This window comes from Balaenoptera ricei, chromosome 5, assembly GCF_028023285.1.
Source record: "Balaenoptera ricei isolate mBalRic1 chromosome 5, mBalRic1.hap2, whole genome shotgun sequence".
NCBI classification, from domain to species: domain Eukaryota; kingdom Metazoa; phylum Chordata; class Mammalia; order Artiodactyla; family Balaenopteridae; genus Balaenoptera; species Balaenoptera ricei.
The window spans coordinates 139,584,166-139,611,091 of NC_082643.1; the positions used below are offsets into that span (position 1 = coordinate 139,584,166).

Consider the following 26,926-nt stretch of genomic DNA (forward strand, 5'->3'; position numbering starts at 1 on the left):
TGATGCAGATGCCCGGGGCGGGGCAGCAGCTGGGACCATGTCTTGTTACAGGAGAGAGAGAGATGGGAGGGAGGGCGGTCACTTACTGAGGAGGCCATTTTCCCCCAGCTCAGGACTCGTAAAGGTCAGCCCACATCAGCAGGAGAACCTGTAGCTTCGTTGCCTGAAACCCAGGAGGTGGCAGTGTTCGGGGGAAAGATGCAGGGGGCCGTGCTGGTGCCGCCTGTCTTCCAGGACACCTGGAGTGAGTGTTTCAGTCTTGCAAGCCTTTCTTGCTAGCTCTTCTCCTCAAGATGGAGAAATGGCCGTCTCCTGACCGTGGGTGGCTCTTTTCTGGCCTGGGCTAACCGCCGTGCACATTTCCGAGGTTTGAGAGTCCTGCTGTCTGACCTTCAAGCGGAGTACACAGTGAGACAAAGTCAGATGACAGAGGGGTCCTGGTGTGATGGCCCACCGAGTAGGTCCTGGGGCTGGAGTCGGGAGCCCGGGCCTCCACTGGAGACCCCAGGAGAGGAAGCCGGTCCCTAGAGCCTGCCTCAGGCGCTCTCCTGTTAAAGGAAGATCTCCGTCCACCTTTCCCATCCCAGTTCCATAGACATTCCATACGAGCCACATACGAAACTTCAAATTTTCTGATAGCCACACTTGAAAAGTAAGGAGAAACAGTGAAGTCGATTTTAAGAGTATATTTTATTTAAGGCAGGATTATCAGGTCAATGAATAATTGAAGGAAAAATAACCAAGGAGATCTTTTACACTCTTTTTCTCACACTAAGTCTTTGAAATCCAGTTTATATTTTATTCTGACCGTGCATCTCAATTCAGTTTCTAAATTTTCATTGGAAGGACTTGATCTACATTTAGAGTTCATAGAATTCGCAGTTGAAAAGGTGGATTCGCATGCCCGAGTTGCTCCAAAGATACTTGAGTTTTCCAATAACCCAAGCAAGTGTCAGTTTTAAAAATTAAATTTAAATTAATTTAATTTAATTTAAATTAAATTAAAATGGCAGTTCCTCAGTCACACGGGCGCATCCAATTGGATGGCACCCGTGCTCGCTCTTTTTTATCCAGTGAATTAGCCAGTGTGTTTACTCACGCTGCCCTTGTTTTGCATTTTCCAAGCTGAATCAAGCAGGCATCCATGTCTGACTGCTGAGGTGTTTATAGTCCAGTGTTTGCCGTGCGGTGAGAAAGGTAAACTATCTGTCGTTTCCGCTTCTGTCCGGTAATTTGACAAATGAATGATCTGAGTTCATAATTGAGAAATTAGTTTTTTGCAGAGCTCCATTTGTTCGTGAATTGATGCAGTTGAGACTGTCACATTTCGGCGTTCGGGGCGGGGTGTCACATCTCAATGAACAGACAAGATTTTAATGACTGGTGCACAGCTATGTGTTAGGATGTGGTGACGTAGGAAGGGCAAGTGTGAGCTCCCACAGTAGGATGTTCTCCCTGGAAAGAGGGTTAGTAGGCGCCAGGGAGAGCTCCACACCACATTCTCCTTTCTGACCAAAGCCACAAGCTCAGCTAAAATGCCAAAGCAGCCAAGAGAAACTGTGTGTCCAGGCCCCGTGAGTGGCTGGGAGGAATTGGCTGCCTACACGTAGTAACACGTCAGTAGGAATCTGTTAATGAGTAATTTCCTTCTAAAAATAGGAGCTTACTTTCAGTAATCATTTTTTGGAAGACCTTAAAACACGAATTGATGACATCAATTAATATTAGCATCTCCTTGGATTTAACAAAAGAAAGCAGTAGGAAAGGGCCAACCAGATAAGTGCCTGCTGGGTGTCAAGCTCTGTGTAACCGAGAAGGGGTCGAATCCAGCCTGGCGTGCATCTTACTACAGAGGTGACATTTATACTGGGCTTTGAGGGTTGACCAGAAAAAGATCCAAAGAAATTGTGTTCAAAGGTATGCTTATTTGAAAAGTGGTGACAGAGGGACACATTTGTAAGGTGTGGCCATGGAGGGGTGGAGAGAGAGAGCAGAATCTGGAAAATGGAGCAAGCGTCAGAGAGGAAGGGCCTGGAACAGCCAGGTAAGGGGTTGAGACTCTGTGCAGGAGACCTAGAGGATGCCAGCTCCAGCGGCCACAGGGGTGGTAAATGGAGCTGGCCTGGCTCATGGCGCCAGCTGGGACTGCGGCAGTGGAGTGTGTGTGCCCCGCCTGAGAGGGCAGCAGCTACTCGGGTCCATTCAGTTTTTACCATCTGGGAATGGGGCCTGGTTGCCACTATCTTCTGAGATTACAAGGGAGATCAGAATTGTGGATATTCATATGAAATTTCACAATTGCTGAAACCCCGTGAGGACAGATGGGGTCATCTGGCAGCCCGTCTGCTGGGTCTGTTAGGTTTCAGGGAGGCTGATCAAGTCGGGCTCCTGCTTTGGAGAGATGCCCACCACTGCGGCGAGAAGGCTCACGTGGAGGGTGTGAGCTGCAGGTGGGTCCAAGTAGGAGATCACGGCATTTTTCCAGAGCAGGAAGGGTAGAAGGGAGGTGACAGGTGTAAGTAAGGAGGACTGGGTGCCTTAAAGGCAGGGCACCTTGCATCTCCCGGTACCAGCTTTCCAGTGGGCATACAGGTGAAGTCAGGTGGGCAGACAGGTGAAATCAGGTGAAGTCAGGTGAACATAGAGATGAACTGAGGTGAACAAACAGGTGAAGTCAGGGGGGCATATAGATACACTTAGGTGGCATACAGGTGAAGTCAGGTGGCATAAGATGAATTCGGGGGGGCATATGGATGAAGTAGGATGGGCAGACAGGTGAAGTCAGGTGAGCATATAGACACCCTTAGGTGGCATACAGGTGAAGTCAGGTGGCATAAGATGAATTCAGGGGGGCATATGGGTGAAGTAGGATGGGCAGACAGGTGAAGTCAGGTGAGCGTATAGACACACTTAGGTGGCATACAGGTGAAGTCAGGTGGCATAAGATGAATTCAGGGGGGGCATATGGATGAAGTAGGATGGGCAGACAGGTGAAGTCAGGTGAGCATATAGACACACTTAGGTGGCATACAGGTGAAGTCAGGTGGCATAAGATGAATTCAGGGGGCATATGGATGAAGTAGGAGGGGCAGACAGGTGAAGTCAGGTGAGCAGACAAATGAAGGGGCACTTGATTGAAAGTACTTTGAAAGGTTTACACTGAACTGCCAGCAGCTCACGTTCACGCCTGTGAATTACGACCAAATTATCTATCACAGTTACTTCCAGTTAACTTGTCCTGCTCAGCTTGAGCCGGGTGAGGAGTTTTCTTAATTTTCACTGTATGCTCAAGGGAGTGTTTAGTCCCTGTGCCTCTGAAGTGTGTCAAAGGCAAACAGAGCCGAGAGTGAGTGCTGGGTGCCTCAGAGCCAGCCAGACCAGCTGGGCTCCGGTTCCAGCTCCGTGACTGGCTGGTGACCTTGGCCAAGACACGTAACCTCTGTGGGACGGACTTACTTTCACCATCTATAAAGTGGACGAAGTGGAGTATTTGGCCTCAAAGCTTCCCCCAGTCCTGGAATCGTGCTTGGTTTCATACTTCCTGGAAAAGGTTGATGATTTAAACCTCACATTTCTATTTACTGCATATAAGCCCATCTCATGGAGCCCGACCAAGCCCAAGTAGCCCCCTCTCGGCTCCAACACGAATCCACCAACCCCTCAGACCCACACCACACGGGGCTTCCCAGATCCTAGACGACATCCCTCAGTGAGGAATTCCCATCTTTCTTTACTTTTCCCATCCATGAATAATGATGCATGAGTGATTTTAAAGTTTACTTGTATCATTATAATTATTTTTAAGTTCTATAATAGTCACCACCTGCTGAGTCCCTACAAAATTCCTAGGTCACATCTACACCTACACCCATATAAGATAAGAACTTATTTTCCCCGTGTAGCAGTACATGGGGGAGCCAGGATTAAGACACGAGGCTTGGTTCTTTTAAACTCCTCAAGCTCTCCTGAACCCTACTCATCTTTTCAGACTCCCTCAAGTATCCTTGAGGCCACAGGGCCAGTAAGAAATGAGCCAGGCTTCTCGTTACATCTTCTGCATCATCTTGGCTCTCAGTAGAATGCACTTGGAGAGCTCTTGTTCTGCCCTGGGCCTTGTGTGAAGCATTGAATATGTGGAGGTGAATGAGGCATGGCCTGTCTTAGGGAGCTCACCTTCTAGTCAGGGAGACAAACCGATGCATGTTCTGGGACTCCCAGAACATGGAGACACAAAGTACCAGGGGAGCTTAGATAAAGATCCCTTCCACCTGGAGGGACCCAGGAAGGCTTCCTGGAAGAGGAGGCAGCTGTGCTCATAGTAAGATTTGGGCATGATTTTTTCATGCAGTTAGATGTATATGCATATGAAGGTATGTAAATGGGTGTTGTTAAACCAGTGCACCCTGTCGGCTGGGCTTCCAAAACCCAGGCTTAATGCAAACTCTTTCAATTTTATGGCAGGTAGGTTTAACTTGTCACTTCCTATGCACATCGACAAGCAGTCCTTTTTCTCAGCTGATAGAAATTGCTTTGCATATTTACCCACTTCTTTACAAAGTTATTTCTTGATCTTTTAAATTTCTCCCACGGAAAGTCTCAAGGGAGGAACCGATCGTCTCTAATATCTACCTGTTTGGGAGCTATTTGGGGCATCACTGAATGTCCCTGCATAATGGTGGGGCTTGGGGAGATGGGGGAAGAGTTGGAACAGTGTCTGGGGCAGGAACCAAGCGTGACAAGAGCATGAATCCCAAACACCTGAGGAGGGTGAATTTCTTGCATCGTGCAGAAGTTAGAGACCTGTGGGCCAGTTTTAGGAGGTGCAGGACAGTGGGAGACCATTCTCAAATGTCACTATTACCTATGTTCTGGGCTGTATATTCTTTGCTTTATACACAAATCCTTACAACAGCCTTACAAGGAAGACCTATCATCCTTTTACAGATGAGGAAACTGAGGCTCAGAGAAGAGATTTGCCCAAGTTTATCCAGCGAGAGAGGGTGGACCCGAGACTTGAACCCAGATCTAACACCAAAGTCTTTTGGTCTTCCCGTGTCCTTAATTTTTTAAAAAAAGTTACAATAAGAATTTTTTAAGGAAAAAGACATTTAAAAAGCATTGTACAGAAATATAACAAATTTAATACAGATTTTAATAAACATATGAAAAGATGTTCAGCCTCTTAATGAAAAGCAAACCAAACAGCTGATGCCCTTTTTTTTTTTAGTTCTTAAGTTGGTAAAAAACTGAGGTACCATCAATGATAATATCCCTTTTGACCAGGATATAAGGAAATAGGAGTTCTGGCAGTATGTGCTTCTCCTCACCTTATTGTTATGTTTAAAACAGAATGTTAAACCAAAGTCGGTGATCTTTCAATCAAAGACTACAGCAGACTCTGTCCTGAAGAAGAAACGAGGCATCTGTCGTCTTCTTGGCTGGCATGACATCTGGGGCACAGAAGCACTTGCTATGAGGGGAGCCTGCCTAACGGTGGCTGGACCTGGTCATTTGAGGCCCATCAAACCTCCCCAGCCAGGGCCAGGAGCTCCATGCTGACCAGTGCTTGGGCCTGCCCTGGGCTCTGTCCATGGTACTGACCCAGCTAAGCCTCTACGCCGCTTGGTTGGTGCCCTTAGGAGCCCCAGCCAGGTCCTCCTGTGCTGAGCACGGACTCCTGCTGCCAGAAACCTACCCTGAACCTGAGTCCTGCACGTCGCTTGCTTACTGAAGACAACTCAAACACTGAAAATAGTATTATACCTGTAAATCCACCACCTAGAGGTGGTCTCTTGTAATATTTTGATATATTTCCTTCTTGTCTTTTTTCTAGGAATCTTTAGTATGTCATTGAGACACTTTTATACTCTGAATTTTCATCATATGAGTTTTCCCCTATATTATTAAGAATGCTTTGTAAGCATCCTTTTAATGGCTTCAAAATAGTCTGTGATTTAGATAATGATGGTGTAGCCATTTTTACAGTTAGCTGCCATTTACTGGAGACATTTTATGTTCTCAGCATGACCTTAAGGTATTTACAACATTAATTCTAATACACAAAAGAACTTTGAAGTGAAAGTGTTATTATTCCCAACTTTACAGATCGTGAAACTGAAGCTCAGAGAGGGTAAGTAAATTGCCCTAGATCACACAGCTCAGTAAGGGGCAGAGATGGTTTTGAATCAGTAGGTGCCTGATGACAAAGGCCATGACCTTGCCATTGCACCACACTGCCTTCAGCAATCCTTTACATAAAATGGTTAAATAAACCATGCATATATGATAATTCACTTACCCATCACTGGGTAGTTGGACATCTAGACGGCTTTGTGTTGTCACATAGAATATTGTTAAAGATGAAAGGATCACAGAAGTTTGAGATTTGGAGACCCCGAGGCATGACTGATGTCTTTCCACTTCCCCCTCTATGGGTATGCCACGTCCGGCAAGAGAGTGTGCAGCCCCTGCTTGAATGCCCCCTTCCCACTGAACCCGCTGCCTGGACCAATCAGTTCCATTAGCAGCTACAGCTGTGGTTTTAGCCTAGAAGCAGTCTGAGTGGTCCATTCGATCACGGCCACCCACACCCTACTTCACTGCCCTTCCTATGCATGGGCTCCCCTCAGGTCAGGTCTCCGCCCACCCTGGGCTCATCCATTGAACATGGGGCTGTAGCTTCCCAGCACCTGGCACAGAGCAGATGCTCGATACACATTTGTTGACGTGAAGACAATTGGCTCTGTGTTCCTGAGAACCTTGGCAAAGTTAACCCAGCTCCAGAGAATTGCCCAGAAGCACCTCTGCCTGGGACAACAGGCAGATCAAAGACGGGTCAGCCTGACACAGCAGCTGCCCTGTGCGAAGATGCAGGGGTTGTGGAAGGGCCCAGCACACCTGCCTGTCACCATGCTGACCCCACCTCAGGTGTGTCCGAGGGTTTGAAATGATTCCCAAGTATCGAGTCTTCCTTTCCTTCTGATGTGAGGGGTGCCACTGGAGAGCTTGCTTTTGGGAGCGTGCAGGCAACACAGTGGTTTGCTCTGGATAAGACATTATTATGAATTCCAACCCCTCTCTCCACTCTCTAGAGGACTTAAATTAAACAGGTTAAAACCTGGACTCGATTCGCACACGTCACCCGCCATGTAAGAGCAAAGCAGAGCTACACCCTGGGCGTCACGCTCAGCCCAGGGGTCCTTGTCCCCTTGAGGCTCATACGCGGTCAGTTTCATCACCAGCCTCGGTACAGTGCAGAGAGCACAGGGTCTGGGGCCAGGAGACCCAGATTCCGCCTCTGATGTGCTGTGTCTTACTTGCAGCCCCGATGTCTCGGTGTCCTCACTCGTTCATTTGTAAAATAGGATTCGTAAGACCTGCTCCAGAGACAGATGCTTGGCGGACTGACACAGCGTCTGTGGCCATGCTTTGCAGACGCTAACGTGCAAGTGTTTGTATTACAGCAGTGTCTTCGTCTTCTTCATTCACAGTCCACACGCTGGCTCCTAACATGGTGTCTGCCCCATGGCAGGCGTTCCGGAAATGCCAGTGGAATAAACCGTTATTAGTAGTAGTAACAAATCATTGTCGCTGATAAGGAGTAGGAATTCCTTCTTATCAGTGACAAGAGAATGGGAATTCCAGTGGCCTCTGAGTTGGACATGGAGGGAGCATGGATAAAGTGGAGTTAGGAATCTGGAGGCACCATCTCCCGACCCTACAGCTAGGTCTGTGTCCAACACCCGTCATGCTTTGGAAACGGAGAGTACATTTCAGAAAAAGATGCTTCCACGCCTCGGCAGGCTGGAAGAGAGATGCTTAACAGACATTTAGTCCTAATCAGGAACTTAGATGCTCCCGTGTCAGCCCTCACCTTAGAGGGGGCACGCTGAGGTCTGGAGAACGTAAGGGACTTGCTCAAGGTTGTACAGTGACAGAAATGAGGATAATTCAGGTTCTGGGGGTAACAAGTCGGTCCCTCTGCTGCTCCTACTGCAGGGAATGAGGCTGCCTCCACGGCCCCAAAAAGTGCCAGTGAGATCACGTGCCTATTTCCCCTCCCCAACCCAGGGCCGAAACCACGAAACCACAGCTGGACTCCACTGGAGGGAGTGAATCCAAGCCTGGGCAGGTTTGCAGGCAGAGTTCCGAGAGCGTCATAGTTCTGCAGCCCTCAACAGAGTGCACGTGAGGTTTCCAAACTGAAATAAACGCTGCCGCCACCCAGTTGAACTGAGATTGTCAATGTCATTTGCCTGATGATGTGGACTCTGTTTGCAGCCTCCGATGCCAGGCGCTAAGGGATGTCAAGATAAGGAAAGCACGTTGCAAAATGCAAAGCGAGGTGCACCTGTGTCGTCAGTATCTCGTAGTGATTCTTGGTGCCACTTTGTTTCTCCACATCCCCACACTGAGGGAGAGAGAAGTGACATCATTCTTGTCCGATATGTCATAGGTCCTCAAAATTGCTTTGTTGGAGGCACAAGAAGATCAGGGAGAGGAAAGCAAAGATCTGAGAGTATGAAAGTGAAGAATGTAATTTCCCCCTTCGGGCCATATTTTCCACAGCAGAAAACGGACGTAATGGGCTGTGGAGGCTCTTGCATCTCCCTGATGTGGGGTCGTGGCTTCTCTGAGGAAGACGGGGGGTTTGGCTGAACTTTCACCCCTAACGGGGTCGCACTCCTGCAGCAGCCGTGGCACTTCAAAGGAAGGGTTTGGACCAGCTCATGGGAGGGGAGCGCTGGTCACAGAAGCAGCCAGAGAAGGCAAACCCTCATGGACAGCGCTCCTCCCCACATCAGGCAAATCACTTCCCCCATCTTTCTGTGTGTCTCTTGTGTCCCAGCGCGGCTGAAACTCCAGAACAGATAACTGGACTATCACAGGACCCCGGGGGTTGCAGACACAATCTATAGATGACGGTCATTGAATTATTCCTTTTTCATCATACATCTTTGCATTCGAGAATTACTTGCAGCGTTTTCAGTGTTTTGTAATTGTATTTGCTACCATCGTGAAGGCAGCCGTATAGGTGAATGGCTTTTCACAGTGGTTTTTATTCCAGTCCCTCCCACTCTGGAGGTAGTTGTGAATCACCTTTGGATTGGCTGGAATTCATGCTGAAGACTGTGTCAGGATGAGTGTGCGGGTCGTGCCGAGATAAGGCACATTGACAGCAATGGTGACAAAGTCAGGTTCTGACTTTGTGGGTTGGCCGTGCATTCTGGGAGTTTCTTTTATTGACTCCACTGAATGACAACTTGTGAATATAGATTTTTTTTTTTTAATGTAGAAGATATAGCTCTTTTTTAATATAAATTTACTTATTTATTTTCTTTTTTGGCTGCGTTAGGTCTTCATTGCTGCGCGCGGGCTCTAGAACGCAGGTCCCGTAGTTGTGGCGCACGGGCTTAGTTGCTCCGCGGCACGTGGGATCTTCCCGGACCAAGGCTCGAACCCGTGTCCCCTGCATTGGCAGGCGGATTCTTAACCACTGCGCCACCAGGGAAGCCCCCAATATAGATTTTTGAGTCACCCCTCTTGTCCCAAGCATCCAAAGGGGGTGCTCGACTTGCTTGATTCTTAGCATTGTGGAGGCGCCTTTCACCAATCTGATTGTTCATTTATTTTGTCAGATGTTCCCCCTCCTTATGGTTAAATGTCTTCATTCGCGAGGATGGGTCTGACCTTCGCTTCCTCTCTTTGTCCTGGCTGAGCTGAACTGAGCTGCTTCGACCTGTAAGATTCCTTCTTTGCCTTTGGTGATCTCTCCTTTACAATTGTTCTCGCTGCTTAGGAACACTTACGATTTTGAGGATGGATCCCCGGCTCTAATCTTTAAGGCCACTTTTCTCTCCTGTTAATTTAATTTGTCTGTCTTCTTCTGCTACCTTCTGGGAGAGTTTCACAAGCATTTCTGAATATCCCTGATTTCTTTTTCGACATCTACCTTCTCTGCCTGCCCCCCTTGACAATTTAAATCCCACTCTTACCCTGAGGTTTTCCTTTCAGTCTCCTCTTTCTGAAAGCCCGTTATGTTCTCACATCCTCCTGAGGATGCCAGCTGGAAGTTTCCTTACATGTTACCCAGGTTTTGGAGGTAAGTCCTTTTCAGAGAGAATGTCTTTCTCTGAATTTTCAGGATAATGTTCCTTTAACTCGGCTGTGGCATTCTTTCACAAGCGCCATGCTAGTTTTTCCTTCTGTTTTTCTATTTACCCATCTTTGACAAAGGAGAACGTTACCCATAGCAGAAGGGAGGTGTGGGTTTGCTTAGCCCCACCCGCTATCCACTTGGGTCTGAGCCGCTCGGGTCCTCGGGGCCCTGTCAGGGAGTTTCAGCATTTGCAGCCTTGTTTCGTGTGCTCCGTGGCACCTACAGTTCCGCTGGCCGAGGTCATCTCTCCTTGATGTGTGTCCCCCTCTCTGGTCTTGGAGAATTCACGAGAAGTTACAGACCCAGCGTGCCCTGCCCCTACGGTGACATCTGCCTCTTGCCAGGATGCGACGGGCCCCTTACCAGAGCCCCCGGCTCCTGTCACCTGCTCCTGGAGAGCTTTTGTCACCCAGGAGATTTAGCAAGAGAGAGTCTGATGGGAAGGTCTGGGGCAGTGCTCCAGCCACATCAAAACAGCCCCTGCCGTTCCTGACGGGCATGAATTGGAAAGGCTGGAGTGTTCCGAGGCCCCGTCTGTGCACAGGCTCTGAGATCCGCCCACAGAGCACGGCAGCCAAGCCCCCGACGCTGAAGATAACACTGGGACCTTGGAGCTGGCAAGGCGGACCGTCTTCTTGATCCCATTTCTCCATAAAGAGATGGAGCCTCGGAGACGGTCACACCTACACAAGTGGCCAGCCAGGGGCTGGAAGCCAAGAGTATCCAATTCTTGATCCTTGCTCTTTTCCTGCCAAAAAAGAAGGAAAAATACGACCAGCATCTCTCCATCTGCCTCGCTCTGCATGTTGTTTTGCGCTGTCCCACAGGTAATTAATTGCAGGCAATTAACAAGTCCCCAAGCTTTCCTTTCCACATAACATGCTCCCGTCACAACAACAAGGACGAGGATGGGGAGACTGTGGGACAGCGGCTCCCACTGACAGCCAGGAAGCTTATCTGCCAGTATCTGAGCTCAAGCGGTGCTCAAGATGCAGCAATGGGCTCGTTTTCTGTGGACTTCTGCTGTGATTCCCGTGGTGGCCGTCAGTAATCACAGGGTGGGGGAAGGCTGGACCTCAGAAAGCCCTGGTCCCACAGGGTTAGGGCTATGCAGTGGAGAGTCAAGGACGGCAGTGCAGCCAGACGGGTTCGTGTGAGCTCTGGCTCTGCTGTGTGACCTTGGGCAAGTCACTTCACCTCTCTGTGCCTCAGTTTCCTCGTCTGTAAAATGAGGATGATGACGGTTGCTTCTTCCCAGTGTTGTGATGGGAATTATATTGGCTAATTCCTTAGAACAAAGCTCAAACACCTCCAGTACTTCATGTATAAAGACCAGTATTATTAGGAGTAATCTTTTCTTACAACACAATGCAAGAGCAGAAATCTCTTCCCCAGCTCTGCTGGGTGCATAGTAGGGCCTCCCTCACCCTCCTCACATGCCCCCATCTTTCTCCCAGAGGGAAGGCGACCACGGACACCCCACCCCCAGTCCTCCACTGGCTGCTCGGCTGACATCCCCAAAGCCAGCCAGGCCATGCTCAGAGCTAAAAATAATAAAAACAGCAAGTGACACTCAGCCCTCAGAGGCAAGCAAGAAGTACTCAGAGATTCAGACCCCACTCCTTCCCCCAGATCTCGGGAGGGATGAGAGATGCGATGAAAGGCAGGTGAGTGGTTTGTCTAGAGTCCCAAGTGAGCGGATTTGAGGTCCCTTTCTCAGAAAAGCATCCTTGACTGTGAAGAGGGACAGCTTGGCAGACCCAGGTCTGTACTGGCTGACGCCGGCGCCGCTCCTGCTGTCCCCTCCCTCCTTTGCAGGTCACCAGTGGATGACAATGTGGCCTGCATCCTGTGCTGGACACTGCCGTGGAGAAGCGTGGTGCCGGGCTCACCACACGACACCACGCTTCTCCACGTGGCCGCTTCAGAGGGGCTTTATCTCAGCCCCTCTGAAGATAAACACAGGCCAAGTTAAACAGTTGTGCTGAGTCCACACGAGGGCTAAGTGTCCAGTTGCTTAGAAGCATGTTTCGAAGAATGTTTAAGACCCCAGGAACGTACCTGAGTGAAAAAGCTGGAACCGAAAGTATGCATGTCCGTCTCCTAATTTACCAAAAGTAAGATATGTGTACCAAGAAAAAGACAAAATGCCTCCATATATGAATATATCTCATTTTCATTTTCCACTTTACATTTTTTCTTATATCATCAATAACTAACGTGTCTCTTCTAATTGGAGAGAAAGGACTAGACCTATATCTCTATCACTCTCTCTATAATATTCTTTTTTTTTTAATTGAGGTGAAATTCACTTAACATACAATTAACCATTTCAAGTGAACAATTCTGTGGCATTTAGTACATTCTCGGGGTTGTGCAATCACCACTTGTATTTAGTTCCAAGAAATGTTCATCTCCCTGGAAGAACAGTCTGCCCCCAGGAAGCAGCCCCTCCCACCGCCAGCAACCGGTCGTCTGCTCTCTGTCTCTCTGGATTTGCCTGTTCTGGACCTTGCATAGAAATGGGGTCACAGAATAGGTAGCCTTGGGCGTCTGGTTTCTTTCATTTAGCTTCAGGTTTCTGAGCCTCTCCCGTGTTGTAGCAAGTGTCACAACTTCACTTCTTGTTATGACCGAGTAGTATTACATTGCACGAATATGCTGCATTTTGTGTATCCACTAAATCCACTGACGGACACGTGGGTTGTTTCACCTTTTGGCTCTTGTGAACGGTGCTGCTGTAAATGTGCATGTATTTGTTTGGTTTTAATTCTTTGGGGATTTATATCTCAGATAAACATTATTCTTTAACAGTGTTGAAGGTCTGTGAGCCTCCGTGTGATGCCAGGGGCCTCTGTGATGGATGTCAGTACCTAGGTCCAGTTCTAAACACCCACAGGAGTACATTCAACCCTCAGGGCAGCCCTGCGAGGCAAGGACCACTATTATCCCCGTCCCAGGAAGAGGAAACTGAGGCCCAGGGATATTGAGTAACTCACCTGAGCTCATTCAACCGATAAATGGCAGAGGGGGATTTGAACCCAGCACGAGGCATCCAGGGCCCATGCTCTTCCCTCCAAAGGCCACTCTGATCTGAACTGGGGACAGATGGCTGGGAGCGACAGAGAAGCAAGACCTCAGCCGGAAATGAAGAACAACCCCTTAGCAGCTACAGGTGTTCAGAGATGGGGCGTGCAGTGTCGGGAGGGAGCGAATGCCCTGTCCCGAGAGGTGTACAACAGAGGCCAGGCGACCCCTTGGAACAATGTCGTGGAAATGTGTCTAGTCTTGGGTGGTGGCCGGACGTCCTTCGGCTCTCAGATGTCGGGTCTCCGGATTGTGGTGTTGGTCTGGGTTGGAAGAGGAGGTGGGCTGAGGGTTTCTGGGTTGTGGGTAACTGCCACCTGCTCAGCTGCTCTGCGACCTTGAGGTGAGCCCGGGTCTCCTCTCTGACAGTGGGGACCATGTTCAAGCAGGTACTTGGTCCATGGGGCGGTGGGTTGGTGAGGCCCAAGGCGGTTGCCTGCAGGGTTTCCATAGCGACCCACTGTGCCTGGAGTCACCCCCCACCCCCGCCAGGCACCCCAGTCTGGCTCTCACAGCAGGGGAGAAGGTGGGTACCACTTCAGGCTGGCTCCAGCCTGTTTGCCTGTCTCCCCATCACTTTGAAAATAGGAAGCAGCCAGTCAGGGAGACTCTGTCCTGACACCTCCGCTTCCTGCCCATGGGGCTATCAGGATGACAGCAGCTCAGCTGGCCCGACCCCTGCCCGGGTTGGCGGGGTCCTCCGAGCAGATCTAACCTGTGCTGGGAGAGTTCCAGCACCCTCTCCCTTGAGTGCCGTGTCTTACGAGCTGGACTGTCCTCAGGGATACGGAGCAGATATTTTTTTTAAAGAATCAATTTGTCATCTCAGTGCCAACCACGAAAAAAGATGAATTGCTTTTCTGTAACAACAGAATGCACTTTATCAGGACTTTAAAACCAGTTTCTTTAACTGTAAAAAGTGGCCCTGAGGATTTGTCGCAGCTCCCAGAGACAGAGTTTTCCTGGCTGTCTGACAGCCTGCGATGTCCTCTGTCCTCCATCCGGGGTCCCCAGGGAGAGGAGCGAGCAGGCATGAGAACGGCCGCCCGTCTGGTCTCTCTGCATAAGGAACTGGCTGATTAGCGAGCATCCTCTGGGGTCAGCAAATCCTTTCTTTTGTTTCAGCAGCCAAGCCGCAGTGACGTCCCATCTCTCAAGTGTCATGCCAGAGGCAGCTTGGGGCTGTGAAATGTCGTGGGCGAAGCTGGCCTTGGGTTTCTATAGGTTGATGGAACATGTGGCTGCTGGTTTGTTTTTTATTAGAAGGAAAGGCTGTATTTTAACTTGGACTCTGAGTAGGTGGCCTCTTATACCTGGAAATGTCTCCATGTGTCCTGGGGTCGCTGGGCTCAGGGAGCAGGCCCTGGGGTTCGCTCTGGCCCCTGCACATTTTAGGGTCGATCTGGTCCTAAGGGAGCTGCAGCTGGGAACCCAGTTTGGAATCTGCTGAATGATACCCAGAGGACCAAGGTTTGTCTGTGGTTGAAGACCCCCTTCTGACTGCACTTCAGGGGACTTGCAAGGGCTTGCCTTGTCCACAGACAGTAGTTGGTGTACAAGTCCTTGTAAAGGCCTTTATTTTCCATCTTGGAAAATTGGTGTTAGACGTGCCTTCAGAGAGAAACTAGTCAGGACTCCTGCCTTGGAGGAGAAGGAGCTGGTAGAGAAGACGGACACGTGTCCATCCATCCATCCATCCATCCATCCATCCACAACACAGTGCGGTGAACGCTCAGACAGTGGTGTGGGAAAGATTTCTGTATTATTTTGCTTTCATTTTGTTCTGTTCCTTTTCTCTCCGAGCACAGAGGAGCTGGCTACTAACACAGCCCGGGTTGGGACACTTCACAGAGGACGTGAAAATGAAGTTGCTTCTCTGGGGGGGGTCACTGGCAATTCAGAGATAAGTGGATAAGCATTGTGGGCCCAGGGAACAGCATGTGCAAAGACACAGAGTACTGAAAGAGTGTAGCCTGTTTGGGAGATGGGGCGCCTCCCAGTGAGTCTAGTGCACGGGCAGGAGAGGGAGGGGTGGGATGAAGCATCCAGCAGGGCAGGGTGAGATTATGAGGACCCTGAACGCTGTGTCAAAGAGTCTGGGCTCCTCCTGGTCGGAGCCCACAAATTCCATGTAGGAGGCCAGTTAGGCCATTGCAATAGCCCAGGGGTGAAATCTGACATTGACAATGAGGGCGGAGAGGTTGGGAGAGACTTAGGGCATGGAATATTTGTATTGATGGCTGGCTGTATTAGTAATAACAACAATAATAGCATGCGGTAATAGGTGACATTTATGGGTGTGACCCTTGGATAAGCACCTTTCTAAGCATCTTGCATATAGTAATCCTCACAGTGACCTAAGCAGTAGGAACTACTATTATCCTCCTTTGACAGATGAGGAAACTGAGGCTCAGAGAGGTTAAGTAATATAACTGAGGTCACACAGCTGGGAAATGGCAGAGCAGGATTTGAACCCAGATGGTCTGGATTTGTCTGGAGACAAACAGGAAGATTCGGCAGATCTGTGCGTGAACCGGGGTGGGTCGGGGGGGAGAGATGGTGCCACTGGAGGAGGCTGGAGACGTGGAGGGAAAGGGCTGGCAGGACGTTGAGAAAAGGAAGCCGGGAGTGGGAGTGGCCGTTTACCGCTGTTTCCAGGGTGCATCTCTTCAGCATGAGTAGAACAAGAGAAAGAAACACGGCATTACTGGGGCATGTGTACCCTACTGGGGAGTCAGCCTTGCTTCTTAAGAAACATTAAACTGAAAACACGACCTTCTCCGGCGATCTGTCCCAATATTAAATAATGACTAATTTGAATTTAAGTATGTGGCGGAAAATTACGCCGTGATCCCTTCTTCTGGAAGGGACTTGGGGTGTTTGATTACTCAATGAGGCATGCATATTCATGGCTGCGCTTTCATCTTGCCAATTGGATTCTCTTTGTTACTTGCTAACTCTAAGGAGGGAAGGGCTTGTGAACAGTCTGGGAGTTCAGGGGCTTGACTCTCCTCACAGGAGCTGGGAGTGGGGCGCTGGGTCCATTGTGAATCATTTTCACATGCTTTATCACATCCAAACACAGTGGATGAGGGAGGTAGATAAACGTACCCATTTTTGAGATGTGGAAACTGAGGCGGGAGAGAAACTGGCAAAGACACGCTGCTAATAGGGAATGGGGCTGGGCTCAGCATCACCTCATCCTGTGACCCTTTACTGCCCTGGAGACCTCCATTCACTTGTCCGATCCACGGAAGTCACCGAGCTCCCACCAGGGGCACAGGGCAATGGTTGCCTAACGGTGCCCCCAGCATAGGAGGCTCACGGCAAATACCTGCGGAAGTGAGTTGAGTGGATTTGAATTGAGCTCTTAGCCTCATGCTCTGTCCACGGGAGAGGTTGCCCTGGATAAACTGGGTCCCACACCCCTTTCCCACCTGACAGTTTGTGAGCAGAAAACCAGCCTAAGCATGAGCACAGCTGTTTGGCATTTGGCTTCATATTTACACACTGTTGGTAGAGCCCACTTTGGAAGGCAGAGTCATGGCCCCTCTTTCCTGGAACCTGTACCTGTGTCACCTGACGTGGCAGAAGGATGATCCCAGAGGATCGTGGTGGCCCCATCCTCTCACACCGGTCCTTAAAAGCAGAGATCGTTTCTGGGCCTGGTTGGAGGGAGACGTGACTTGTAAGAATGGCAGAGCCGTGTGCATTACTGGATTTGAAGATGGAGGTGGGGGCCATGAGCCAAGAAATACAAGGAATGCAGGTCCCCCTGGGAGCTGGAAAAGGCAAGGAAACGGATTCTCCCTGGAGCTTCCGGAAGGAGCTCAGCCCTGCCCACACCTTGACATTAGCTCAGCGAGACCGTGTTCAACTTCTGACCTTCAGAACCGTAAAATAATAAACGTGTCTTGTCTTAAGCCACTCGGCTTGTGGTCATTTGTCATGGGAGCAATAGAACACTAAGGCATCACTGTATTTCAATGAGTTAACTTTCTTATCTTTGAAATGTAGAGAATATCTTCTTTGCAGCTTGCCGGCAGTTTAAATCCAAAAGTGGTTTTGCAGACATGATGTTAGCGTGGCCATGTTTTCTGACCCTAGGCCGCTCAGTGATACATCCTGTCCAGAGGCCGGCTCTCCGTCGGGGAGACAAGTTGAAAGAGCCCCCAGGCTCATGGCGGTGAAGCCGGGACTGGACCCAGCCACGCTCTCTCTCTGTCCTCCCTCCCTCTGTCCTTCCAAACGGCTCTCCCACTCCTGCTTCCACTTCCTCTTCCCTCCCTCTTCCAAACCACCTCACGTTTCTTCCCTCCCCTTCTCCCTCCCGCCTCCGCCTTCCTGCGGGTGTGTCCACAGCCTAAGACGTTGCACCAACCCACAGAGCTGCCATTCCATTTTGCAGCCCAGCCTGGGAGCTGTTTGGAGCCCCTCCAAGACTGGCAGCCCCTCTGCTTCATCTGGTCCGGGGGGGAAATCTCCGGAGGAGCTTCTGGAAGGCTTTTGGTGGGGGGTGGTTTTCGGCACAGCTAGTGAGGCCCAAGTTCAGCCATTAATACAGGAAACTGCAGCCCTGGGCCCGGCAGGAGCAGACAGTCGTCCTAACTCGGCGGGCGGGGGGTTGGAGGGTTGGGGTGGGTTCGTGGGGCTGAGCCTCCAGCCCCGTCAGCCCTCGGCCGTTTATAGGCTCCTGCCAGCAGCCCTCTGGAAGCTGGCTCGCGAGGACTGAAGACGGTATTGGGGCAGGCGGTGTTAGATTTGATGCAAATCCTATCCCACCCCCGCCCTACCCCGCAGGGCTTCCCGAAGCAGCCCCAAGGCCCTGGAATCCCGGGGCAGGCCTGCAGCCCCGCGGGTCTCTGGTCAGGGGTGCCCACCCCACGGACGGGTGGGTGGGTTTCCTACAAACGCCCGCTGCCCTCCTCCGGCCGTGTCTACTTTTATCTGGGGCACTCGGATCAGCGGTTCCATTTCTCTGGGCTTCTGTGTCAGCCTCCAAGGGACATTCAAGACCTCCTCAAAGGGTAATATGGGGCCATTTCAGCAGACAAACAGAAAACCCCAGCAGGCTGCGGGTGAGGGAAAAAAGCCTCCTTTAAATTGGCAAAGCAACCAGGAAACCGCCGGGCTGTCATGCTTGAGGTTTTTCAACACTACACGCAGCCTTGAGCTTCTCTTCTTTATAGTTTGAAAAGACCAGCCTCTGGTTTAGACCTCTCAACAAAGCCCCTTTCATTTTCTCCAGGGCTCTGTTGTTTATAACGCTGGTCCTGTTCATTATTTTTGTGGGCTCCACCAACTGGCCGCTTTCAGCCCTCTGTTGCTACTCTAATGATTATCTTTTTTTTTTTTTTTTAAAGTGCAGCCTGCACCGGGATACACTGGTGTATCTGGAGCCAAACAGGTCAGTTCTGCAACCAACTCACTAATCCTGTGACCACAGTAATGAACTTGGGCTCCCCAGCCTGGGCATTCCCCCGCCCCTTGAATAGAGCAGGAGAACAGAGGGGCCGACGTTTCTAGCGCTTCCCCCACCTCCGGTTCACCTTTCCTTAGGCTTTGTGGACATTGGAGCTCCCCAGCCCCTCACAGCAGGTGTGGCCATGTGGGAAGGGAAGTCATGGGGGTCTCTTCCAGGGGAGCACCATGAAAAGCCCACGTGCAAATCTCCAATCCCCCTCCCCATCTAACGACTGGGAAGGGCAAGGGTCCAGAGAGCAGAGCCTCTGCTGGCCTGGACCCCGGCATGGCTGTGTGGAGCAGAGCCTTTGTCAGCCCTCGACTGACACGTGGCACAAACAACACAGAAACCTTTGATGTGTCAGGTCGCTGGGACTGCAGCCTGAATTTGCAGCCAAACCTAGCCTATCCTTTCTAAAATATAATCCTTATTTCATAATATCGTGAGGATTTGTTGAATGAATGAACGAATGAATGAATGACATAAACCACCAAGCAGAATGTCTGGCTCCTGGTAGGTGTACCATAAATGCTAGAAATTTCCCCACTTGAAAGTAAATGCCAGTTTACAGGGGCTGCTCTGGTTCTGTACCACTGCATAACAAAGCACCAAACTTGCTGGCTTAAAACACCAATTCGTCCTTGTCTCCCAGGGTTCTGTGGGTTGACGGGGCTCAGCTGAGAGGCTCTTGCTTGAGTCTCCCATGTAGTTTTGGTTGGATGTTGGCTGGGCTGCTCTCATCTGAAGGCTCGACTGGGCTGGACGAGGTTGCCCCCTCAGTTGACATCGGCAGTTGGCTGAGGGCTCATTTGGACTTCCACTGGAGCACGTATACACCTATATGTGACCTCTGCATTGACTTGGGTGTCCTGGTGGCTCAGTTCTGAGAGGGAACATTTCTAAGCATCTCGAGAGGCCCAGACAGACGTGAAAGACTTCTTACGATCAAGCCTCAGAAGCCCTGGAACATCACTTCTGCTGCATTCCTTTGGCCAAGGAAGTCACCAAGCCCAGCCCAGAATCAGGGGAGGGGAAAGAGACTCTGCCACTTAGTGGGGGAGCGGCCAGGTCACGCGTCACAAGAGCAGGTGAGGTGGGAGATACCACAGCAGTCGTTGCTGGAAAATGCAGTCTGCTGCAGGTGCCTGTAATCAAGGGGCAAGAACATCTGTCGATGTCATCACAAATGGACTCATCCTGGGGCGGCGGGGGCATAAGTTCACCCAGCTGTCCTGGTCCCCTGCCTCTCACTCTCCAAGTGTTGGCTCTGCCATCTTCGCCTCTGGCCGGGCCTCACAGCCCTTGAAAGACCAGATCGGTTCCACGTGATGCTGCTTAGAGCCCTGCAGAGACCGGGCCGCCCCGAGGGCGTCTGTGAGGCGGGGTGGCCCCAGGGGACAAAGAAAACAAGGCCAGACTCTGCAGTAGCAGGCGGAGATGCCATTCGCCAATTAATACAGGAGCCTGCAGCTGAGCCGTTGTAACTTACTGTACAGAAATTGCCCAATTTTAAACGAATCATACTGTCATTATGGGTAGACTCGTCAACTGCAGCGATACCTCTGCCCCTCTTGGGAGCCTGTGCAGGAGAAGATGCCACGTGGAGAATCACTGCTCACGAAGCACAGAGGGCAGACCAGACGGGCGTTTATGGGAACCATCCTGACATTTTCCACTTCGAGGCAGTTTTCAGTTTGTTCGTTTATTAGGCCTTTCTTGAGCACGTTTGTCTGCCTGGACCTGGGAAAGATCAGGTGATACCGAAATAAAGACACTCAATTCCTGGCTTCAGATGTCCCTGGTCGCTAGGGAAATATTAATAAAACAAGGACAGAGAGGGATGGGATGGATTGCCCAGAGTGAGGGTGCTGGGCCCCCATCCCAGTGCAGATGCCGACAGCTGTGTGCCTTGGGGAAGCACCTTGGCCCCTGAGCTTCAGTCGCCCTGTGCCTCCGTTTCCCCATCAGTAAAGCAGGTGCAATTGTCTGCCTCGGTGTCGGTGGGGTTCACGAACACGAATGGTCATCGCCTGCCGCAGGATCTGCACGTGGCCTTGAGTGGGAAATAAAGTGAATGCACTTTCAGAAATTACAGAATGAATGGAGGCCTGCCCATCTCTCTCGTGGGTCACAGAGGGGGTGCTGATTTGGGGTGTTGGGGGCTCTCCTCGTCAACAGCGGCCCTACACGGGGGTTCCAGGTGGAGTTCTGAGCGTCTAAGAGGTGTGCCCTGGGCTCTGATGCTCCCTCGTTAGCCATTGTTCCTTCAAGGGATGCATCGTCCAGGTGCCTCAGCTTCCCCATCTGCAAAATCAGGACAATGACAGTGGCAACTTCGAGAAGCTGTTTCAAGGACTGAAGGAGATGGGACGTGAGCTGTACCAGATCAACACGTGAGGCCAAATGCGCGGCGCCCTCCCCAACACCACCTCTCAGCTCTCCGTTCAGTTCTGACACTGTCATCTGGGGTCAGCACAGACCCCGCATGTTAAGGGCTCCACTGCAGAAAGCTGCCCCCCTTTCAGGCAACGGTTCCAAGTCCCAGGTTGTCACCTGTGCTTCTGACAGATCTGCTACTAATTCAGGGGCTTCCCACACCCCCTTCCCCAGGGCTGACCATTTGCTAGAATAACTCACGGAGCTAGAATAGAGCGTCACTTACTCCTGCTGGTTTGTTATAAAGGACACAACTCAGGACAAGCAGTTGAAGGTGGGCTCTGGGGGGGGTGGGGTAGGGGGCTTCCCAGCACCTGGATGTGTTCGCCAACCAAGAAGCTCTGGAACCCACTGTTTGGGGATTGTATGGAGGCTTCATTACGTAGGCACGACTGCTTACATCTTTGGCCCTTGGTGATTGAACTCAAGCTCCAGCCCTTCTCGCTTTGCTGGAGACAAGGGTGGGGGGAGGTTGACAGTTCGGACCCTCTAATCTCGCCTTGGTCTTGCTGGTGACCAGCCCCCATCCTGAAACTATCCAGGGACCCCCAGCCCCCAATCCTCTCATTAGCATATGAAAGCAACTCTTATCACTCCGGAGATTCCCAAGATTTTAGGACTTGTGTGGGAGGAACCTGGACAAAGACCAAGTAGAGACTTCTTATTCTGCCACAGTACCCGGATGCCAGGATTCTGTGGCTTCCTCATCCCTTCGCTGTCCTATACAGCGGTATCAGTGGGCAGCGGGTCTGTTTATTCTAGTGTCCGTGCGCTCACAGGTGCTCACTGAATGCTTACCAGGTGCCCGGTGCCGGGCTGCACCTGGATATTTCATGGTGCGCCAGGAGCGGAGGCCAGCGACCGCCCTCGGGGGTCGCGGTCTGGCGTCTGCGTTGCCCTGGGCCTGGGGGGAGGCACAAGTGCCCAGCACTGCTCTCTCCATCTCCCCCATCCTGCGTTACTGCTGCAGGAACTGGCAGGTGTCTATTAAGTCTGCATGACTGCAAATGAGGCTTTCACTGGCGTGAGCAGCGCCCCTCCTCACAGATTTGACTCAGAAGCATTTTGCACCTTTTAATCGGTTCTGCTGCTTTCAGAAGGCATAAAACAACTCCACGTTGGATTAGCAGAAACCAAGCATATTATTAAAGAGTGGATTTGTGAGCCTGGCGCAGATATGTGCAACGGGGGATGTTCAAGGACCTTCTGCGAGGAAAGAGGATGCGAAGGGAACCGATGAGACGCTAAAGGCAGCGGGCGTGGTTAACGCCTCCTCCGCGGGAGGACAGCTTCCTCTCCCGGTTGACGCACAGGCAGTGCTCTCTGCTCAGGTGGCTTTTTATAGGGGCTGGCCAGACCTGCGTGGCAGATTCTGTCTGCAGAGTGTCTTTGGTGCCAAGACTCAGCTCTTTGACTCAGGGAAAGCGCTGTTTAATTGGCAGGCTCAAAAAGATACCCAATTCTGGGTAAATTGGCCTGGAAGAACCTGTTCTTTCAAATTTTCTCTCCTCTTGTGCAGTAACCCGTTTCCATCCTCCCTCTGACAAGCTCGTTAATTTTTAAATCTAATTTAAAAGGAACGTTCTAGGAGGAAGCCGCCTTCCTTTGGGGAGCAGCTGGGGCCCAGCTGCTCCGGTACCTTGTGGCTCTCGGGAATGCATGCGTCTCTGCCCAGGCCTCCCAGGCTCCGCTGGTTTGGCGCTGCGCTGGGGTCTTCGCTGTCCACACCCACTCGACCCGGAGTTGCAGGAAATGTCCTGGCACCCGGCAGCATGCACCACCCCGGGGCAGCTGAGTAGACAGGTGTCGGGGGACCCTAGAGGCCAGTCCAACCCTTCCTGTGGCGGCAGGACGGCACTCAACTCCTGTTCAAGTGGTGCCGGGCTCACAGGTCGCCCCGGGGATTTTCAAAGAGTAAGGGGCTCAGCTCTTTGAATTTGGAAAATCCCAGTAGGAAACCTCAAGGAGCCATGACACAGTGTCACACAGCGAAAGAGACACTGCGCTGTGCCTGGGGGCGGATTTCCTCTGTCAAATAAAAAATAAGTCCAGACTTAGGAGAGACTTGATTTGAAAAAACTGTCTCAGTCGGGGGATGGGGCTGATGCAGTAGGGGGAGGGGCTATTGCGACAGGAGGAGGGGTTTTTACAACGGGGCAGAGGCTATTACAATAGGGGGAGGGACTATTACAACGGAGCCGGGCTGTTACAGTGGGGGAGGGACTATTACAGTAAGGGGAGGGACTGTTACAATAAGGGGAGGGACTATCACCATAAGGGGAGGGGCTGTTACAATAAGGGGAGGGACTGTTACAATAAGGGGAGGGACTATCACCATAAGGGGAGGGACTGTCACAATAAGGGGAGGGACTGTTACACTAAGGGGAGGGACTGTTACAATAAGGGGAGGGACTGTTACACTGAGGGGAGGGACTGTTACAATAAGGGGAGGGACTATCACCATAAGGGGAGGGGCTGTTACAATAAGGGGAGGGACTATCACCATAAGGGGAGGGGCTGTTACAATAAGGGGAGGGACTATCACAATAAGGGGAGGGACTATCACCATAAGGGGAGGGGCTGTTACAATAAGGGGAGGGACTATCACCATAAGGGGAGGGGCTGTTACAATAAGGGGAGGGACTATTACAATAAGGGGAGGGGCTGTTACAGTAAGGGGAGGGGCTGTTACAATAAGGGGAGGGACTATCACAATAAGAGGAGGGACTATCACCATAAGGGGAGGGGCTGTTACAATAAGGGGAGGGACTATCACCATAAGGGGAGGGGCTGTTACAATAAGGGGAGGGGCTATCACAATAAGGGGAGGGGCTATTACAATAAGGGGAGGGGCTGTTACAATAAGGGGAGGGGCTGTTACAGTAAGGGGAGGGGCTGTTACAATAAGGTGGGGCTATTACAATTGGGCAAGGGCTCTGACTGTGAGACCTGGAGCATCCCACAGGTGAGGGGAGAGGGTTTCTTTTTTGGGGAGGAGTAAATGGGGCGGAAGGAGTGGAACGGGGCGGCGTCAGCAGGTAGTGTTCTGCTCTGCGGTCAGCTGACTGTCAGGAGGGGCTGTGGAAGAGAGGTCGTTCTGTGTCCCCGAGTTTGCTAACCTCAGGGGTGAGTCAGTTCCAGCCTGTAGGCGGGAGAGAGGCCGGCCAGAAGCCAGTCAAGGCGCATTGTCGGCATTTTGTCCAGCTCGGTCAGTGGGGTCCGCAGGTTGGCAATTCTTTTATGAGCAGAGAATGGGAACTTGGGGGTCTGTGTCACAAGTACACGAGGGGGCACCCGCATCTTCTCTAAGTCACACGAGCAGGGGTTCTTGCAGTAGCTGTTTTCTGGAACACAGATGGCAGGGATTTCACCATCGGCGTTTCCGGCAGCACAGGCTCAGGTCAAGTTCAACGCTGTCACCTCAGAGGAGGCCGCAGAGCCGCTGATCTGACTCATGGTCAAGCTGCTTCGCGGGGTCAGAGGAAGAGTTTCCTCACCTGGGGTTGGGGCAGGTGTCGGCTCTGCCACCGTCCGCCCAAACCCCTCTGAGTTCTGTACGTCTGTCGGGAAGGGGCTTCCAAAGGGCTCAGGGTGCAGCTGGTCCAGAGCGACCAGGGGCTCTGCATCCGAGCCACCCTCTGCATCTGGAACTGGTTAGTCATCTGCACTTGTGATCACGCATCAGGCCAGCCCGCACCAAGCCTGGCACAGCCCGGACGTGCAGACATGGGCGGGTGGGTAAATGTGCCAGGGGTGCACCTACTGTGCGCAGGGCGCGCTCGCAGGCAGGCTCCTGGAGGGGTGGGGAGAAGCGTGGCAGAAGGCGGGAAGCAGACAGGGGCTGACGTTCCCCGCCCCGCTTTTCTGCCACTGGAACATCCTTCCTGCCAAGCTCGCTTGAGCTCTGTCCCTAAGAACCTCCTGCAGCGGTTTCTTCTAATACACGGTATTCTCACATTTCTCAGAAGTGGAGTGTGGACGCCACAGCGAGCCTGCCCTGGCCGTGAGCACCTCGCGAGGGGTGGGGGCGATCTCCTCAAGCCGGCTTAGTCTTGAGCTGCTCTGGGTCCTGCCATCAAGGCACCATTGCTGCAGCACGTGGAGCCCCTGCCGCGTGGGGGGCCGCGGCCGCCTCCTTGGCTTCGATGTTGCCTGGCAATGATGTTCTTGCAGGACTGAAGCACGGGCTCTCCGGGAAGGCAGCGGGAGAAGAGGGGCCAGGAGAGGCTGCTGACACACGGGAACCTTGCTGAGACCTGTCCTCCAGGGACACCGGCTGTTAAGCCAGGAGGGGACAAGGCTTCCTTCTGCGGAGTAATACCCACAGCGGCCTGGAAGCCTGGGCTCTGGCTCCCCCAGGTCCTCAGGGCTCTTGCGCCGCTGAACAGTCAGCCTGACTCCGAATGCACCCCCCTTGCCCTTCAGCCACTGCCAGCTTAGCCAGCTGGGGCTGGGAGGGGACTGGTGTGGCCTTGGAGCAGCAACTGTGACAATGGAAGTGACCACTGTCCACGCTCCAGGCACCAAGCCAGGCACTTAGCACTGGCACAGGTGGTTTCCTTGGCAGCCTTAGAAATGCCCATCCTCACGCCAGCCTGCCCACCTGCACCCGGATGTGGATCTCGGAGGAAGGGTCCACGTGCAGGAGGTGCTGGCAGGCACCAGGTGAAGACAGGTGTGCCACGGGGGCCTTCAAATGGAAAACTGGGCCACCCCGGGCCCCAAGCCGTGTACCACGAAGCTCCCCCAGGACACAGATTCCTTTGCTGCTCTAGCTTCTGCCCCCAGGCCGCCCCACAAATTGCACACACGGCCTACGTGCACAGTTCCATTTGGCGACTCTCACTGTGATTCTGGTACAGTCCAGGGGCAGCTCCCTCCTCCCTCTGAGGAGCTTGGCTGGAGCCGAGCATTGATGGGGAAGAGCTGGGAGAGATGCGAGGGCCGGATGGGTGTGGGCCGGGTTATGGGGAGAGTGGGGTCTTTGCTCTAGAGCTTAGACATCATTCTAAGAACAGCAGCGAGGGCCAGGGAGGGCTTTCTAAGTGTTTAAAGGTATGAGGGTTTTTATGTAACCTTTCTTTAGTCAGTTTCTAATTTGATGGCATGTTGTACTAGTTTCCAGTGGCTTGAAACAGCAGACCTATTCTTTTACAGCCTGGAGGCCAGAAGTCTGAAATGGGTTTCAGTGAGCGGACGGGGCCATGCTCCTTGCACAGGTTCTAGGCAAGGACTCTGTTCCTGGCCTTTTCCAGCCTCGAGTTGCATTCCTAGGCTTGTGGCTCCTTCCTCACCTTCAAAGCCAGCAGCAAAGCATCTTCAATCTGTCTCTCTGACTCAGTCCCTCTGCTTCCATTGTCACACCTCTTCTTCTCACTCTGACCCTCCTGCCTCCCTCTTACAAGGACCCTTGTGATTACATGAGGTCCACCCAGATAATCCAGGATAATTTCCCAGCTCAAGATCTTTAATTTAATCACATCTGCAAAGTCCCTTTGGCCATGGAAAGTAACATCCTCACAGGTTCCAAGGATCCTGCATTCCAAGGATGCAGGTTCTCTGGGGGTAGGGGCATTATTCTGCCAGCCCCCCAGGTGGCCACACAGAGAATGTGGCCTGCATGAGTCCTTTAAATCAGAAGAAACTTGCCTTTTGACATAGTGCGTTTATGCTGCCTCTTCCCTAAGTGTCCAAAAGAACTGGTTAGGGTGCCCCAAACATATCCTTGGATCAAGCTTGTTTAAACTGTTGTTCAAATCTCCTGTAGTCTCACTGATTTT

General features: G+C 51.6%; 1 protein-coding gene across 3 annotated transcripts in view; it reads left to right on the plus strand.

Annotated features, from left to right (window-relative positions):
- SORCS2 (sortilin related VPS10 domain containing receptor 2) overlaps window positions 1-26,926 on the plus strand; it is a 506,781-nt gene that overhangs the window by 357,247 nt on the left and 122,608 nt on the right. Inside the window, exon 4 of one of the 3 annotated variants that reach the window (XM_059923655.1) lies at window positions 18,615-18,653. The exons of the other annotated variants lie outside the window; for them this stretch is intronic. Within the exon in view, the coding sequence (XP_059779638.1) occupies window positions 18,615-18,653 (39 nt within the window). The remainder of the gene's footprint in view (window positions 1-18,614; window positions 18,654-26,926) is intronic. 3 annotated transcript variants of the gene reach the window in all.